At 34.7% G+C, this 18,873-nt stretch overlaps 2 protein-coding genes across 2 annotated transcripts in view; both read left to right on the plus strand.

The window, feature by feature from the left end:
• Positions 1 to 2,229: 2,229 nt before the first annotated feature.
• On the plus strand, positions 2,230 to 7,195 carry tcp11l1 (t-complex 11, testis-specific-like 1). The gene is given in 10 exon segments (XM_052598118.1): positions 2,230 to 2,326; positions 2,329 to 2,370; positions 2,458 to 2,590; positions 2,685 to 2,805; positions 4,118 to 4,338; positions 4,411 to 4,547; positions 4,699 to 4,874; positions 5,787 to 5,962; positions 5,964 to 6,085; positions 6,169 to 7,195. Coding segments are annotated over 10 exon segments (1,422 nt in total). The 3' UTR covers positions 6,366 to 7,195.
• A 1,109-nt stretch (positions 7,196 to 8,304) lies between these two features.
• hipk3a (homeodomain interacting protein kinase 3a) overlaps positions 8,305 to 18,873 on the plus strand; it is a 41,733-nt gene continuing 31,164 nt past the window's right edge. The window contains exons 1-2 of the mRNA XM_052597090.1: positions 8,305 to 8,793; positions 11,991 to 13,191. Of these exons, the coding sequence (XP_052453050.1) occupies positions 11,993 to 13,191 (1,199 nt within the window). The 5' untranslated portion in view covers positions 8,305 to 8,793; positions 11,991 to 11,992. The remainder of the gene's footprint in view (positions 8,794 to 11,990; positions 13,192 to 18,873) is intronic.

The following is an 18,873-nucleotide window of genomic DNA, read 5'->3' on the forward strand; positions in this document are numbered from 1 at the left end:
TGCTGCTGATATATCAATCATGTGCAGGAATTAAATGATCCTGTTAGAATTTGCTACTATCACAAATGACCTGGAGGGCCAATGTCTTTATTCGCTTCCTCCGCTGATTCACCTCAGCAGATATTAAACAACTTTATAAGCCATGAAAGGCAAAATTAAAAGGACACCATCCATAAAATGGGATAATTCCCTGTCTGTGGTATGAAGCCCATCTTACTGTCATAGCTGCTGATCTGTAAATGTGAACGGCAGTGGTCAGAGATTAGATCTAACCTTTGACCTCAGCTGATCAAACATTAGTTTCGATTACGGGGAGAAATTTGGATTTAATGTCTGAGAAGACTTTTAACCCCTAAATAAACATAACTACCATAAACTGTTTCTAGATATTAAGTCTTATTCTGTCATGGTAAACCATGCTGGGTTTTCCTACACTGAAGTAAATGAAAGCACCTTATCGTAATTTTAAAAGTCATTTTATTAGTTGTAATAGTTTTAAATTAAACTAGTAAGTTATTTTTGCATAAGCTATTATATTTACCATGGTAAATTATTGTTATGGGCTGAATAGGCTATAAAACATTTTATCAATCTGAACTTATCCAGTCTATTAAGTCTGGAAGAAAAAAAAATAGCACATTTTCGAAATCTAAAATATCATATTTATGCAACAGTTACTTTACAAATATTTTTACGTGAGTTAGGAAAGAAAATCTAGCTAGCGTTAGCTAGCTAAACTATAACATTTATTTATTAGTTGTTATTTTTCCTCATAAGTGAAAGTGTTTGAAATAGTTTTAAAAAAATCAACGATTGTTGAATTAGCAAACATTTATTAAATTAGTACTTTATACAGGCTTTGTCGAATTTTGTAGCCGTACTGACTGGATTTGAAGCGGTTAAAATCCAGTCAAGGTTACGCTATATCTTAATACATTCTGGGATTTCTGTGCACTTTCCTCTCAGATATCATCAGTGAAGATGTTTAAAAGGAAATAGTGATTAATATTTTTTTCGAGCTAGTATTTTAAATCATGTCCCTCTATAAACCGACTCGTCCTACCTGTGTCTGTGTCATCCATTCAGGCGCTAAGAAACGTTGCCTTTGCTGCCCCCTAGTGTCCTTCGTGCACCGATAGAAGGAAAACCTTTCCCGTTGACTTTTGTACCATTTATAGTTTTGTACAAGTAACAACATATTTTTACACGTTTTTGGCATGACTTAGTAAAAAAAAAAAAAAAAAAAGGCTGAATATTGAGGAAATTTTACAGGTTCAAACGTGTATATATATATATATATATACATATATATATATATATATATATATATATATATATATATATATATATATATATATATATATATATATATATATATATATGTATATATATATATATATATATATATATATATATATATATATATGTATATATATATATATATATATATATATATTTATTTAATCACAACTGTGACTTTATTGCCTTTAATAATTAAATTAATTAAATTAATTATAATCATTCCGAAGCACGCGGTAGGGGGCGGCTCAAGTGACGTTCTGTTGGGAAATGTAGTTTTGTGCTTCTAAACATCGCTTTAGAGTCGATGAATGTCACATCTCAAAAAACTACAAAGGAGCGTTGTGAACTCTATTTCCGTAAATACACGCATGGTAAGTATGTAAGGTTGTATGGATTCGTCCAGACTCCCGAACAAAACGTTCAGGCTGCTATTTTGATTATATGTGGCGAAGTGCAGCTGCATTAACATAACGTTTAGATGGGCGGTCGGTGCTTTAACTAATCAAGGTACGCTGTAAAAAAAAAAAAAAAAAAAGTCTAATGTAATTTTTAATATTTGGGCTGAATTAATTGCCGGATGTTAGAGTGCAGATAGATGTGACAGAGCATCAGGCTCTCAGAGATTTTAGTAATGAGATCGGGCTGGTTGTTTATGTCACAGCACACTAAATCAAATCAATGTAGATAAGCTAGCGAGTTTATAGAAGAAGAAAAAGGCTACTAGTAGAGAGCAATTGTTTGTCGCCTTAAAAGGCACTCTAGTCTTTTCCTCCTGTTTTAAAATAAAAACAAAACAACTTCACACTCAGCTTGTTGTCGGCAAATGTTCAGTGTTGGCATTTTAGTGTGGAATTGGATCGAGCAGCTGATGCTGTAGTCTGTGTACAGATTAGTTTATTTTCTCAGCTTCTTTGTTTTCAGCAGAAGATGCCCAAGGAATCTGATGAGTCCTCCTCCAATGAGAAACAGAGCAAGATTGACAAGGACGGGATAGAAAACACCATGGAAACATCAGAAGAGATGTTGCCAGAAGAAATACTCCAAGTCCTCACAGACTCACCCCCCAGTGTAAGGAGATAATTGGTTACTTTACTTAAGAAATATACAGCAATTTCAACTCTTAACAGTGCTAACATTGCATTCAAACACTCACAGCCAGTCCACCCAGGTTTGTGTCAGTGGAAGAGCTAATGGAGACAGCCAAAGGAGTCACTAATATGGCACTGGCTCATGAGATCGTAATGAACAGTGCTTTTCAAGTCAAGCCTTATGAGCCAGAAGAGGGAAGGTAATAGACACCATAAATGTTAACATGAGATTGTCAAAATGGGCTATTTGAGAATGTTTAGTAATGTTTCAACATATCTTTCCTGTGTACTCAGTTTGGAGAAATGGGTCAAAGAAATAATGCACAAAGCATTCTGGGATTGCCTTGAGTCACAGTTGAATGAGGACCCACCATCGTACAGCCATGCAATCATACTGGTTGGTGAAATTAAAGAGGTAAAGAAAAGAATCCAGATCTATTCATTATCATATTATGATATTGCATATTAATTAAATTTGTAATCTGTAAACTATTATCAGACACATACTCATATATTTCTATAGAATTAAAATGACTTTAGAATTAAAACAAAATGTTATTATTAAATATTACATATACACTACCAGTTAAAAGTTTCTGAACAAGTAAGTTTTTTATTGTTTTTTAAAGAATTCTGTTCTGCTCACCAATAATATATCTGATCTAAAATACATTAAAAAACAGTAATATTTTTACTATTTAAAATAACTGCTTTTTATTTGAATATATTTTAAAATGTCATTTATTCCTGTGATCAAAGCTGAATTTTCAGCATCATTACTCCAGTCTTCAGTGCCACATGATCCTTCAGAAATCATTCTAATATGCTGATTTGGTGCTCAAGAAACATTGTTTATTAATATTATTATCAATATTTAAAACAGTTGAGCACATTTTTTTCAGGATTGTTTTATAAATATTAAGTTCCAAAGATCAGCATTGATCTGAAATAAAAAGCTTTTGTAACATTATACATTAAACATACATATTTTTTATATATATATTTTGTAGAAATAGCAATGATGCTTTAAATGGATCAAAAGTGATGATAAAGACATTTATAATAGTACAAAAATTATATTTCAAGTAAATCGTGTTCTTTTGAACTTTCTATTCATCAAAGAAACCTGAAAAAAAATTATACTCTGTTTTCAACATAATAATAATAATAATAATAATAATAATAATACATGTTTTTGAGCAGCAAATGAGAATATTAGAATGTTTTCTGAAGGATCACGTGTCTGTAATAATGATGCTAAAATTTCAGCTTTGAAATCACAGGAATGAACTACATTTTAAAATATATTCTATATATATCTATATATAAACTATATATTAAAATATATAGTTATTTTAAATATGAAAAATATTTTACAATATTACTGCCTTTACTGTATTTTGGATCAAACAAATGCAGACTTGGTGAATGCAGACTATATATATATATATATATATATATATATATATATATAATGTATGTATGTATGTATGTGTATATATATATATATATATATATATATATATATAATGTATGTATGTATGTATGTGTATATATATATATATATATATATATATATATATATATATATATATATATATATATATATATATATATTAAATATATTAATATTATGTACTTTTCTTAAGATATCTGCATCTTAACATTTCCCATAACTAAAGATGTTTGAAGATGTTCATTAGTTCCCTGTCCCCCTTTTTTTCCAGACCCTGCTGTCTTTTCTGTTGCCTGGACAGAGCCGACTGAGAGGGCAAATTAAAGAGGCTCTGGACCTCTCATTGATCCAGCAGGAGGCTGAGAACGGAGCTCTAGACATCAGTAAGGTAGCCCAGCTCATAATTGACATGTTGGGCACCTTTTGCGCAACCTGTAGAGATGAAGACATCAAACATCTGCGTGAAATCACTGACATTGTGCCCCTTTTTAAGTAAGTCACTTAAACAGATCAAGGTGAAGGTCATGTGACTCCAACCCCAAATAAAACCATGTTTCTCTGCAGGTCTATATTTGCAGTGCTGGACAAAATGAAGATCGACATGGCCAACTTTGCTGTGAGCAGCCTTCGACCTCATCTCTTACAGCAGTCCGTGGAATATGAGCAGAAGAAATTCCAGGAGTTCCTAGAGAAACAACCCAGTAAGAAAAATCAGTTACCTGTATAGTAATTATACAAAAGCAATGAATGTTATGTTATGCATGGATAACATTGGATTAAAAAAAACATGGATAAGCTTGCACTTTAGTAAATGCTAAGCTCTTTAATTGAGTTATGTATTCATGTTTTCAGATGCTTTGGATTTCACAAAGAAATGGCTCCAGGACACAGTGGATTATGTGACCGGTGGAGGAACGGAGGGTGGAGCAACATGCTCACCAAACTCTACTCAACTTCTTCTAACTATACACAATCATGCATATTTACGCCTGTAAAAATGGGACCATGTTAGGGAGTCTTTTCCAGAGGTAATGTATTATTAGTTATAAGTGATGTTTGGATCTATTCATTTATTTAAAGAAAAATATTATATATGCAAGTTAAAAATATTATTCCTCTAGTTTCTAATTTCTAAATTAAAATACATTTTTGTGGAAAAAAATACTTTAGATATTTTTGACCAGCATATGGCCAAAATATCTTGGAACAAATGATCTGATATCATAATGAAGAATTTTAACAATTAATTATTGTTATATATATATATATATATATATATATATATATATATATGTGTGTGTATATATGTGTGTGTGTGTGTGTGTGTGTGTGTGCTCTTGTTTTTGTGACATATCAGGACACAACTGTGTATAATGACAAGGGTATGACACAGGTATTACAAGGAGAGAGTGACTTATGAGGACATAACCCATGTCCCCATTTTTCAAAACGCTTATAAATCATACAGAATTAGTTTTTTTTTTTTGAGAAAGTAAAAATGCACAAAGTTTCCTGTGAGGGTTAGGTTTAGGGTTGGTGAAGGGCCATAGAATATACAGTTTGTACAGTATAAAGACCATTACGCCTGTGGGATGAACCCACTTTTCACAAAAACAAACGTCTGTGTGTGTGTGTGTGTGTGTGTGTGTGTAAATACTGTATATATAAATATGTATACATACACTCAAATATATTCGAAGTGTAAGGAAAATGCATTTTATTTTAGTTTCTCCACATGACCAATTTTTCAGTCATTAATTGTAAAGGTTTCTTTTAAATGGTATTTTTTCCTCCCAAAACAATATGAAACCAACCTGAAAACAAAGTGACAATTTCTAATAACTTGTGTTTTAAACTTTTTTTTGTTTTTGTTTGTGTCATTGATCCCAAAGCTATTCTTTTACCATTTCCTCTGTTTTCTCTCTCCTGTTATCAAACAGACTCTTCTCATGGATCAGGGCAGATTTCTGGAGATTCAACAGCAGCTGGAGCAGCTGGCACTGGTGGCTTCAGTCCTGCTCATAGTCTAAGACAGTGCCGGCGAAGCCATTTCTGGATTCCCAGGCCTCATGGAAAGACTGAAGAAAACCATTAAGATTCTGTTAGCAGAGATGCACTCTTCATACGTCTGTAGATTACATTACATTGTGTTTCTAAAGCCTTTACACTTCTGAGAACACACTGAAAGGCCAAATTGTAGCTGTGAAGTCTGCGGACGACCCCATACACAAGGTCATTGGTAAGCATGTTGTAACCCAAAAAGCAGTTGGATTTCATTTAGAAGTGAAGAACTCTAATCAAAAAATCTACTTTCCCAATCAGACTCCCGAATTCAGACGTACCTTCTTGGCTTCCTGGAGTCAAGCGTCTACCGGTGCGCCCCGACTCTCCCTGGAGGTCTGACACCCATCAGCAAAGACTTAGAGGAGATTGCTGTTAAGCTGGAACGTTTGGTGACCTTCAACAAGCTAGTTTACTCTCCGTTCTACCACAAGATCCTCCAAGATATTCTGAAATAAAAGGGGAAAGTTTAGACGTGCAAATAAAACCTGAAATACTTACCACTAGTGTCCCTGGCTTTCACATTCTGTAGCTATGTACAAATGAAAGTGTCTGTAAGGTAGCTGAAGCTCACATGCTAGCACTAACAGGTATTTAAGGGTTAAGAATCCTCACCTTTTCTCATTGCGTTCTATATCAGGAAATATTTATAAATGTATCGAGACATTTGAATTGCCTAAAGCTTGGATTACTTTAGGCAATAGCTTATAACTGTTAGAATAGCTTACTGAGGAGAACCTCGCGAATACAGAGGTTCCGAATACCGAATATTAACAAAAATGATAATGAAAAAATAATTATTGCATTTTATATAAGATTCGCTTCCAACAACATTGTAAGTATTTTCAAACATTTGCTGTTGAAGCCTGATCACTTTTGTAAAGGTGTTATTGTGTGAGGAAAAGGATGTACGGTACAGTATTTGACTGGTGCCTTAGTTTGTGAAGAGCCACCCATATTTAAGTGCATATTTAAGGTATTTGTCTCTTTACTGCTCATTTTAACCTACAGATTACTACTCCCATGTTGTTCCCATGTTCACGGGACACTTGAAGCACCAAGCATGGTCTTTTTTAGAGTATTCTTGATTTTTTTTAAAACAATGTTTCTATAAACACTGAGCATGTTTTACAGAAGAAAACTTCACCGCACAAGCAACTGTATTCTTTAATAACCCCAGCTGCACATTTCTCTCTTCTGCTCTCATGAACCTCTAAGGTGTCTTATTAATGCAGTTTTACGAATGGTTATTTTGAATGAAATGCTGGCTCCCAATAAAAATATTTAATAGAGGCGTGTAGAAGCACTGATTGTTTATTTATTTATTATTATTATTGTTAATTTGGTATTATTTTACATGATATTTAATTTTTTTTATCCAGTATTAATCAGCTATCAATAATAAATCAAATCAAATTTGTTAATTCAGCAAAACGTCATTTTCGGATATATCAATATTTCAAATGAAATAAAAATTATGAATTGTAATAATTAAAAAAATAAGTACATGTTATTTGTTATTCATACAGTACATCAGTTATTGTAATATTAATTTAAATGTTTTAATTTTAAAAATATTATTTTATACATAATATATTTTATATGATAAATAACTATGTTTTTTATTTATAATATATTTAGTTTTAAGTTATGAGATACGTTAACTAATTATTACATTGTTTTATATTTTATGAAATATTTTTAAGTTATCAAATTATCAATTATTGTAAGTTAAATTACATTTGTTCATTAATGGCTACATATATATATATATATATATATATATATATATATATATATATATATATATATATATATATATATGAATCCATTTTATTTTAGTTTTACAGTAAAATAAAAAATGTGAAGCCTTTAGCCAAGCACTGCTCTTAAAAAAAAATACATTGTATACATTTCAATTTATAAGTTTTGTTCAATTTATTATGTTATCAATTATAATTGTAACTTTAATTCAAATTGTTAATTAACAGTTACAAGTTACATTGCTTTCAGATATTTCAATCTGTTTTGTAATTATGTAAAAAATTTAAGAAAATATTTACATATTTATATAATACATTTTAAAGCAAAATATATTTAAATAATTGAAATTGTATTTTTATTAAATCTGTTAATTCTGGAATGCAAAATTTTTAGCTATTTTATGGCAAATGATTGATGATAATAGATGATGATAAGTGATAATATATAGTGATATTAACGTGTAATGATGTTATACTGTATACAAATGTTTAATAAGCATGCAAATATTTATTTTGATAACATTGACATATTACACTATGACATTTATTTATTTTTATTTTTATTTTTTTTTTTAGACCTCTGCTTAGTCCAAAACAGAATTAAACCACCAGAAGGGGCCACTACACAACAGAACTGTGTCCTAGTTCCGTGCACGTCTCATGTGTCGTGCGGTGACTCTCCAGCCCTGTCCACGGCAGCACAGCTACACAGCAGCAGTTCTCATTCCGCAATCAGACTCACGGGAAGAAGCGGCGCGAGCGCGTTCACGAGCGAGCGCTCAGCTGAGAGAGCTCCAGCGAGTTGAACTGACAGAGTTTGCCTGTCCCTGTCAGGAGGAAACAAACCAGGGGGACTTAAACGTCCTCGACATGAGGACAAAAACCTCCCCTGACCGAAACGGATATTCTTAACTACATGCTGGACCCTGTTCGGTTCCCGTGGATGGCTTAGCAGGCGAGTTATGCGCAGTTGAAAATGAGGGAGCTTGTGTTTTTTTCCCCTCGTCGTCCAGCGAGAGGACAAGATGGCAGCACGAGCGCTTCGAGCATGTAGAGGGTGCGAATTAAACCCGAACATGTTCACAAAAAACCCGCAGTGCGACCACAACTGCTGTCTGTGAAGGTAAGGAAGATTTTACCGAGTTGTAAACCTATCTGACAGTTAATAGTGAAGCTATCGAATCAGACTCGACTTCGGAGTTGTGTTCGCGAGCTCGCAGCTGGTGTGAAAAAAGTTGCCACGCCACACCAAAAACATGAATGCAGTGTTTTGCTGGGGTTGGTAATGCGTTCTGGTAGCTCTTGAGCTTCTGGGTTTACTAAAACAAAAATTGTCCCGCATCTTTTTTAGCTTTAAATGATCGCGTAGACTAGCTGGTAACCAGCCAAACCTATAATCTTTAACTTTACCTAAATCCTCCTGCTTAAAAACATGACGTAAAGAAGTTCAGATGATGTTTTAAAGGATTAATCATTTGCTTTGTTTGTGTTCGTGCATATGATTGGTGAGGTTTTTTTTCCGTTTAAGCTTGCCTGATGTAGTTATTGTACATTGTACATTATCAATCCAGCGACATGTTACTCAATCCTCCTCAAATGCACAGGCCTGGTAATCGCTTAGCAGCTGACTTCTCCTTTCTTCTGTAACTTGACTGTATTCTGGTAAGACTCAGCAAAAGTTGCACCTAAAAATCTCTCATGTACTATGCAAGTTGCATTTCCTGTCTGCACATTGAAATAGAATCTCTCATGCACTTCCTATAGAAGCTTGTTCAGCAAGATGTCATAAACGGTTCTTTATTATATGAACAATGCTTATTTCATGTAAATGTTCTGCAGGGAAAGTTTTGTTCTTTCCAGAACTTCGCTTAGCATTCCTACTGTCATGGAAAATCTGGAAATCTCATGGATTTTCCAGAACTGGAACCCAACTCCCCCAGGTTATGGTTAGCTGTAAAAAAAATTTTTTGGATGATGTAATATACATAGTAATATACAAAGTTACATATATATATATATATATATATATATATATATATATATATATATATATATATATATATAAGTTTTAAATCAAATTCAACTTAATTACTTAATTAATAGTTTTATATGATCTATAAAATGTAGAACATTTATACACGCTTTATTCTAGAATATTTTATAGTGAAATATTTTATTTAAATTAGGTCATTTTTACTAGGAAACCCCTCTTTTCATTTATATATTATTATTCCTTTTTAGTTTATTATATATGTAAAATGTATGTGTGACTTGAAAAATAATCATGGAAGAATTATGGAACTTCATTCATCCCCATTTCAATATTCCAAAGAAATGTTGTCACTTATGTATTTTTTTTATATATATAAAACATGATGCATTACAACATAATGAAACAGGAGTATTGTAAGTTCCTCATTGATATTACTATCACTTTTCATCACTGGAAAATTTGTGTCTGTCAATTCAGTAAAGGTTACTTCCCAATCATTTACTGCCATTAAACTTTTATAGCCCAAGCAGTTGCAGTACCACCGGGTGTTTTCCCTGTGCCTAACCCCATTAGGTCTTGACATGGGGAAAGGTCAGTCACCAGCTGCTTATAGCAGAAGACAGCGGCGTTTGAAAACAGTAGAGAGGCCTGTAACCCAAAACCTCCTTGCTACTGAGGGATTACGCTACTATGGGACAGACCTCATAAAAACACTCCTCCAGATGGGACTGTCCTTTTAAAGTTGTTGAGTCAGTCTCTGGTTGCACGCCTAGATGTTGTTTACACAGTCGGGAATACAGCCGTAATTGAAATGCATGATTTAAACCTGGAGTTTGGTATGGTAGTGTGTATGAATGAGGCGTTTTGTAACGTCTCTGGAAGTGAAATCCATCAGATGTGCATTCCAAATAAAACAACATGACATGTTTGCACCCCTTTTATGTGTTAGAACCTCAATATTTGCTGCTATGAAATCAAACCTAGTGTGCCAGAGTGTTAGCAGGCCTATAAGTGTGTGTGAGAGTTAGTATGTGGGTGTGTAAGAGCCACACCTGTCCTCGTGTCTGAACTTGTGCCATATGTTGTGACAGTATAAGAAGGGCTAGTCTGTCTCTCTCGAAACTAAGACAGCTAATCCCCATTGGTCACTTGTCTGTCTGAAACTGCTAATATGATATCACTGGAATTTGCTAGAATCGCTATTTGGCTTCTTAATCAAAGTGCAAAGGCTGAGATTAATTTAAACAAACATATTTGCGTGTATTATAGTGAAACGTGATGCTGTGTTAATTTTTTTGCATAACGGTGTTTAGTGTCTCAGTTCAGAATTACTACTTTACACAATCTGTATTTTTGCAATTACTGAAGTTGCTTTGCTTATAATGTGCTTTTGAAACGAAACACTTGCCAAACATTTCACCTGTTTTTTTTTTTTTTTTTTTTTTTTTTAGAAGTTTAGAAACGAAGAAACGATAACCTTTTTGCTAAAATAAAATATCGAATTGTTCAGTGTTTAAAAATGAAGAAATTAAAGCATGAATATTAGTATTGGAAATTGACAGTTTTACAGTAAAATATATTAGAATTTTACTTTAATGCTTTTGTTGTACAGTAATGCAGTAAAATGTATTATTTTTGGATATTTTAATCATTAAATGCAAAGAATATTCATGCCTGGATATTATTGCAATTTGACCGTTTTACAGTAAAATTATTGTAAATTTACTTTTACTTTTTTATTTTGCAGTAATGTAGTTAAATGTCTTATTTATTTTATATTTGAATAATTTATTGTTTTTAATATAATAATAATAATAATAATAATAATAATAATAATAATAATAATAATAAATAATAATAATAATAATTATTATTATTATTATTATTATTTTCTGTTATTTATAGTTGTATAATACAACTATAAATTCCATAATCACACATTTCTGGCCAAATTGTGAAGCCCTACAAACAACCACAATAATTATGGAGCACTTTAAAAAAATAAATCAGAATTTTAATTTAATTTACAGTTGAAATGGCAGTTTGTTTGTTTGTTTTTTTTTTTTGTTTTTTGTTCCAAATCGTGCATCCTCATGTTACACTAACAATGCTTTTGGAGCTTTGTAAGTTTTCCCTTCAGGCTTTACTGAGATCTTCTTTGTTATTTGTTTTTCATGAAATTCATTCAACAATCCATCTTGCTTATTTTAAGCCTCTCATAATAGCAAGGTTTTGTTTTGATGATTGTGACTATAAAAATGTCAACAGCATCTGTGAAAAAATGGCTAATACAGTCTTACACTTTTCTTCCCCTCTGTCCTTTATAGGTATGGCCTCACAGGTTACGGTCTGCCCACCACATGTTTATCAACCCCAGACAAGTGCCTTTTGCAGAGCGAAGAAAATCGATCCCAGCAGCTGTGTTTACTATGAGAAGATCCCTCGCACTTATGTGGTCGGTGTGAATCTAGGCATTGCACACCCTACGGATATTATACCTTTATCGAAAATCAAACCTTTGACCATCGAGAGACCCTGCCTTGCACGGGACATCTCGAAACACACTGATACAGCTCCACAGGAGCTCTCTGGAAGGGCTTCCTCACCATACAAACGTGTGGCATCGGAGGGCGACCTTCAGTATTTCTCCAGAGCGGCTGCAGCAGTTGAAGAAGAAAGTGGAGACAGTGGCCAAAACAGCCAAAGTAGTAGTAGTAGAAGCAGTGGCGGTGCTCCAGAAGGGCCGGAGAGGAACAGTGGTTTGAATTTGTTCGACGGGACCCAAAGATGTGGGTTTAAATGCAAAGGGGAGGAGCTTGAGAACGACAAGAGCATCATGCAGATAGTAGAGGAGCATTCGACTCTACCTGCCATGTTGCAAACAAACGTTGGGAGCACGACCGCAGTAGGTGTGGCCCCGCCCGAGCAGAACGCAACCGGGACGGGAGCCGTGAGCGGGACAGGTGACGGTGACTATCAGTTGGTCCAACACGAAGTGCTGTGCTCCATGAAGCACACCTATGAAGTGTTGGAGTTCTTGGGACGTGGTACGTTCGGTCAGGTGGTCAAATGTTGGAAGCGAGGCACTAATGAGATTGTGGCGGTGAAGATACTGAAGAACCACCCATCGTATGCCCGCCAGGGCCAGATCGAGGTGGGCATCCTGGCCCGACTGAGCGGGGAGAATGCCGAGGAGCACAGCCTGGTGAGGGCTTTCGAGTGCTTCCAGCACAGAAGCCACACCTGTCTGGTGTTTGAGATGCTGGAGCAGAACCTGTACGACTTCCTCAAGCAGAACAAGTTCAGTCCGTTGCCGCTGAAGATGATTAGGCCCGTTCTGCAACAGGTGGCCACGGCGCTGAAGAAGCTCAAGAGCTTGGGCCTGATCCATGCCGATCTTAAACCAGAGAACATTATGCTGGTAGATCCCGTGAGGCAGCCCTTCCGTGTGAAAGTGATTGACTTTGGCTCTGCCAGCCACGTCTCCAAAGCTGTGTGTTCGACGTACCTGCAGTCTCGCTACTACAGGTAAGCTGTGCTTTTTTCTTTTTCTTCCTGTAATAGGCTGACTATCGGTTGTCATGTCTGTGTTTAAGCATAAATAGACTTTTTGGGAATTTGTGGCAAACATAAAGATATAATTTGTGGTGTTTGTTTGGAGGAAGTTAAACTGAGGAAGTTTTACTTAAGCCGCACTTCCTGTCAGGACAGTTATGTAATTCTGTCTGCAGCTTTTGTCAGAGTTTGATGGTAAACTCACTTTGTAACCGCCATGGAGCTACACCCATAATAACTTTATGTAATGCCAAAAAAAGAATAAAAATGCACTAACTTTTCAACTAGTTTGGTTCCCTCTCGTTTGTTTTTTTTTCTAATGGGGTCAATTCAGTCCATGATGGCTGTACTTTGTGTCTCTGTGGTAAGCAGTTCTTGAGGAAGAATGTGGTTTGCTGAAGTGATTCATGGGATGTGGAAGAACATGGAAACAGTCTTAAATTTGAACATTCCAGATGTTTGTGTTTTAAGTTCTCTGTCAAATTTAATTAGTATTTTTTTAACCCCAAAATTTCCTTTCATGCTTTCGGTCTGTATTGTAGTTAATGGATAATTCACCTAACCTCATGTTTTTCTAAAGATGTATCACTTTTTTGCTTTTTCAGTACACACATTGCACAATACATTATGCATTGGTATGCGTTCAAAAGTTTGGAGTCCGTAATAATAATTAGTCTTCTTTTTTATATATTTTATGCTCCAAAGTGGCAATAAAGACATTTATAATGTTACACATAATTTCTATTTGAAATTAATGCTGTTTTAAACATTTGAGCTTTCTTTCGTCTCAATAATCTGAAGAAAATGAATCCCAGTTTACACAAAAATATTAAGCAGCAATATTAGAAAAATATTTCTTTAGCAGCAAATCAGTGTAATTTGATTTTTGAAGGATGATTTGACGCTGAAGACTTGAATTATGATGTTAAAAATTCAGTTTTGCATCAGAAATAATAGGAAATAGAAAATGATTAATTTAAATTGAAATATTTAGATAATTTCACAAATGACTTTTGGTTTTACTGTATTTTTTATTATTATTATTTTTATAAATATACTTCTTTAAAAATCATCTGAAAATCATACAGACCACAAATATTTGAATGGTAGTATATGCAGTATTTTATTTTTGTCTGTTGGGGTCCAAGACAACATTAAACTACGTACCTTTCACTGTGTGAACAAAAACAATTTTTAAAACATCTTAAATAAGAATATAATTCAGGTTTAGAGCAGTCAATGTATGTTTGAGTAAATAATTTTATTTTTGGGTGAACTGTTCCTTTAAGACATTTTTTCCACTTGAAAGGCATACGAATAGGTTTCGAACATAATGTGAAATTGCGGTGTGGAGTTAAGGTCTGTCTCTGTAAACGTGCTCTGTTTGTAGGGAAGCTATCAGCGAACAAGATAAAGAGGAACTAGGCGCTAGTTTAAATAGGCCATTTGAACTCTTTGTACTTTGGCACAGCCACAGTTTGATGCCTGCAACTAAGAACTCACAGCCTATGCAGGTGGCACATGTGAATGTGTCGCTTTGCATGGGAATGAGATGCACGGAGGAACATGAGATGCACTCAAACGGAGTGTGATAACAGATGTTTTTATAGAAGGTTAGGAATAATAATTCACTCTTGCTTGTTTTTCCCTTTTTCTGGGAATGTATTTATGGCTCTTAACATAGTGTTAGTGTTAAATCATTACATAAGTACTGAATCATTTTAACGAACAACATGTACTCAATGTGCAGTTATTTAGAGTGGTTTGTAAATGTGCATTGTTATTTTTTTAACATCATTGTAATATAAAAAATTTACTTCATAGTTAACATCTTCCCCTTCTGTTTGTTTATAAATTGCACATTTTGTTCTTAAAAACCCCCACAAGTGATTACACTTAACTGTTAGTGTTCAAGTATTTTGTTATTTTGTTCAAGTTAGTGTTCATTAAAAATTTGAAAGATTCTTATATATTATGTCTTTGCGTGTCAGATATTGCTGTTGTTTTTTCATAAGCCTCATGTTATATCTTTATTTGTGTAACATTTGCGTCCCAAAGTGGGGGAAATGGGCAGCGTGTGCTTCTGTTTTCCATTTGTCCCCTGTTTCTGTCGACATGAATCGATGTCGCAGGAATCCATAGCTTGTTCCCAGCACAGCTCTGGCTCACCTAAATTTAGGGCGGATCTCGTTGTGCTCGCAGTCACTGTGGTATGTGAGGTTGTCATGACAAGCATTTATTTTTCGTACTTAAAGCAGGAAGAGTCAGGAAGTGAAATTTTGCAGGTGTTGTCAAAAACCAGAGCTGTTTTTTATATTTCAAGCTGTTTTAGAACTGGTGTCTGTCTGTCTGTATGTTTGTCAAACATTTTCTAATTTTTATTAATAGAAGAGTGATAGTTTGAGTGAAACCTATAAAAAAAATAGTTTAGGCTAATCTTTGTACAACGATGTAGTACTTCTGTTTTCAGTTCAGTAGCACAGAAGGATATTTTTGCTTTCCTGTTAAACTGTTTAAACCGTTTTGGTTTATAATTTTAGCTTAATTTTCACCCCAGTCAAGTGATATTGTCTAGAAGTTAATGAACAAATGTCAGTGTATTTTAGACATTAGTTTAGACAAATTTGTCACTGATTATTAATGATCCTTCAAAATGTTATTGTTTTTTAGTTGTTGTTGTTAACAGCGGAGCCAAAATTAAAGTTTTCATTTAGCTGAAAACTAAAACAAAACATTTTGGTAATTAAATTTGTGTATGCTTCTGTATACTGTGATATTTTAGCCAAACAAATTTGGCACCCAAGCACCATTTTTGCTAGGAAAGTGCGTCCATGCTTTTGACATGTTTGTTGTAGCTTATACACATTAGCCATGTTTCCTTACCCTTCAAATTGTGCAAATTGAAAATGAACCCAATGGAAACACATCAATTTCGCAAAAACTCCCATGTATCGAAAAAGTGTTTACACTCGCATAAGGAATATATCACACACAAAAAAAAATATTTCTTCGCATTTACAGGTCATCTGTCATACGTAAAAGTCATTCTGATAATTCTTTAAAGTGACCCTAATGCGCCATTTTCCATTTTTTCTTTTATGCAGTGTGTAATGTAGCTGGGTGTGATTGTAAACGATCTGCAAAGTTGTAAAGCCGAAAGTGCACTCCCAAAATAAAGAATCGAATCTGTACAACATAAAGAGTCCTTTAGTTATTTTAATTCCCACCTACGCATAATTACCCGCTCTACATTGGCTGGTTGCGAACAACTTGACCCCGTCCACAAACATTTCATTTTACTGATGACTGGACTCTGGATTCACAGAGCACTTGCTCTTGAAAAATGGCTCAGTACCAAGTTTCTTTAGACCGGCTGGCTCCACTGAATCTCAAACGGAGTATGACTTAGGGTCTTATGTCTACAAAATTGGCATCGGAAGATATCTATATTGAAACATTGCGATGGACGGTGACATTCTGGGGTGGGCGTGGGAGTTAGGGGGTCTGACTGTAGCTTGAATCTGTATTCATTGATGCACGGAAAACAACGATCACTAATGGTTGCCTGTCACATTACAGTATGTAAAATTTCACTTACCACATACAAAGAATAAGGAGAAATGACTGAGGACGATGGCGAATGATTTGCAGAACCTGAGCCCCACTGACAAACATGTAATCTTGTAAAATGTGTGGTAAGTACTGCCACTCCATAATATAAACAGAGTATGTGCGATAACGAATCTCGAAAGTGAAACTAAAAAGCGACTGTGCATTCAAAAGCAGTTGCAATGCCAGGCATAATAGCAGCTCCCTGATGCCCTCAATTTTATATACAGTATAATTACCCAGTGATAAAACTGTGAGAGCAAGTATTGAAATATGTATTTTTCTCCCATCTCGTATTTATTCTTTTTCATTTTGACGTCATACTTGATAATGTTCCAGAAAAGGATATCAAATGTTAATAGTGGAATCCCTAGTTGCAAGTCTGGTATGTACTAGTGGCCCTTTGTTAAAATAACCAATGTGGCTCATTAATAATTCACTTTGTTGCTTAGGTCAGTGTGTGTTGAGTTCCATGTAAAGCGAGGTACCTGCTTTGGTTTCAAGTTGCTACTGGAAAGGGTTATTCGGTACCATGGATTTTTTTCATGGCCTCCTGAAGTGACTCATCCCGTTGTTTCCTTGACACCCATGCTGCCTTTGTTTGGCTGAATCATAGGATTCTTTCTTCTCAACTCAAAAGTAATTTGAAGTATCCAATAGCGGCCACTTAAATGTCCATCCTTTCCATGTCAAAATGAACTTTTTCATATTCCGGTCAGCTTAATTTTTCCTGTTCCTATCACAGTTTATAAGATATTGTCAAGAATCATAACCTTGAAAAGGCAATGCACTTGTGTGATGCTCGGAGAAAGCTCATAAGTTGATTTTAGTCTACTTTAAGTGATCCAGTAGAGTTGGGGAAGCCATTTTAAGTGACAAAAATAAATATGTAGTGTTACAAAATTGATTTTACTCAAATCAGCTCCAGGTGTCCCCATTTAGCTCTGGGTTTTGAAACCGACTATTTAACCACCAGAATGATACTAGTATCAGAACATTGGAAACTGTTAAAACCCAGGAAAACTGATACACAGGGCAGTTGCATAACAAGCTGCTTGCATTTAACAGAAGGCCGAGTGATGGGACCCGAGTCTGGCTAGCCTCAGTGGATTGTGTGTGCTGTTCCAAAATCCAGCATTCTGTACTCAAGAGTCTTGCACTATAAACCCTAAAGTTGGGGAAGTGAGAGACGTCCTCCATGTGTTTTCAGGGTCCATCATAGCAGTTTACTTCATACCTTGAAATGCAAACACTATCATATCTGTGAAGCCACACCCATTGAAACCAAATGACAGGTTTTGCCACCAGCCCATAATAAGCATTATGCAACACTTCTCTTATTCTTCTTTTTTTTTTGTCTCCCCTATTAGTCATAAAGTTTACAGTCCTTACACTGACCTCTCTGTTTCAATAAATCTGTTTTAGATTCAGGAAGATGTGGAGTGAATCATTCAGATAAAGTTTGTTCCAATTTAAGACCTTGACTTTGCCCAATGTTAACCATTTATTCTTATGCCCACACTTTGCACATTTTCTCATTTAGCTTCCTTAAAGCCTCACAGTAAATAAGACTTATGGTTTGCAGATTAGAGGTGCTTCGATCAGGATTTTTGAGGCCGATCACTGATAACAGAGCTGAATCTGCCGATATGATCAGCAATACCAATCTCTTTAAAGACTTCTTTTTTTTATCATGTATAATTATTTACAGTCATACTCCAATCAGGATTTTAGACATTTATTCAGGGCCTGAATTTCATTTTTGAAAATGAGTGGAATTACCCTTTTAGGTGACTCTTGTGAGAATGGAGTTTTTAAAGGGTCAGCGCTGCGTTGTTTTTGACAAGTGTGGAGAGAAACACCGCTCACAAATTAGAAGCACACAAAACGATGATTTGCAAAGGAAAAACTTCTCAGGATTTCGAACTAAGCCAAGAGGAGACTGGTTTTCCTTTGCTAAAGTAAGGAAACTTTGTTTCCTTTGCTCATACATTTCCCAAAGGCACACGTGTGATTCATACATCTTCCATCTTCCGCCTGCACATC

The sequence above is a fragment of the Carassius gibelio genome, chromosome B25 (assembly GCF_023724105.1).
Source record: "Carassius gibelio isolate Cgi1373 ecotype wild population from Czech Republic chromosome B25, carGib1.2-hapl.c, whole genome shotgun sequence".
NCBI classification, from domain to species: Eukaryota; Metazoa; Chordata; class Actinopteri; order Cypriniformes; family Cyprinidae; genus Carassius; species Carassius gibelio.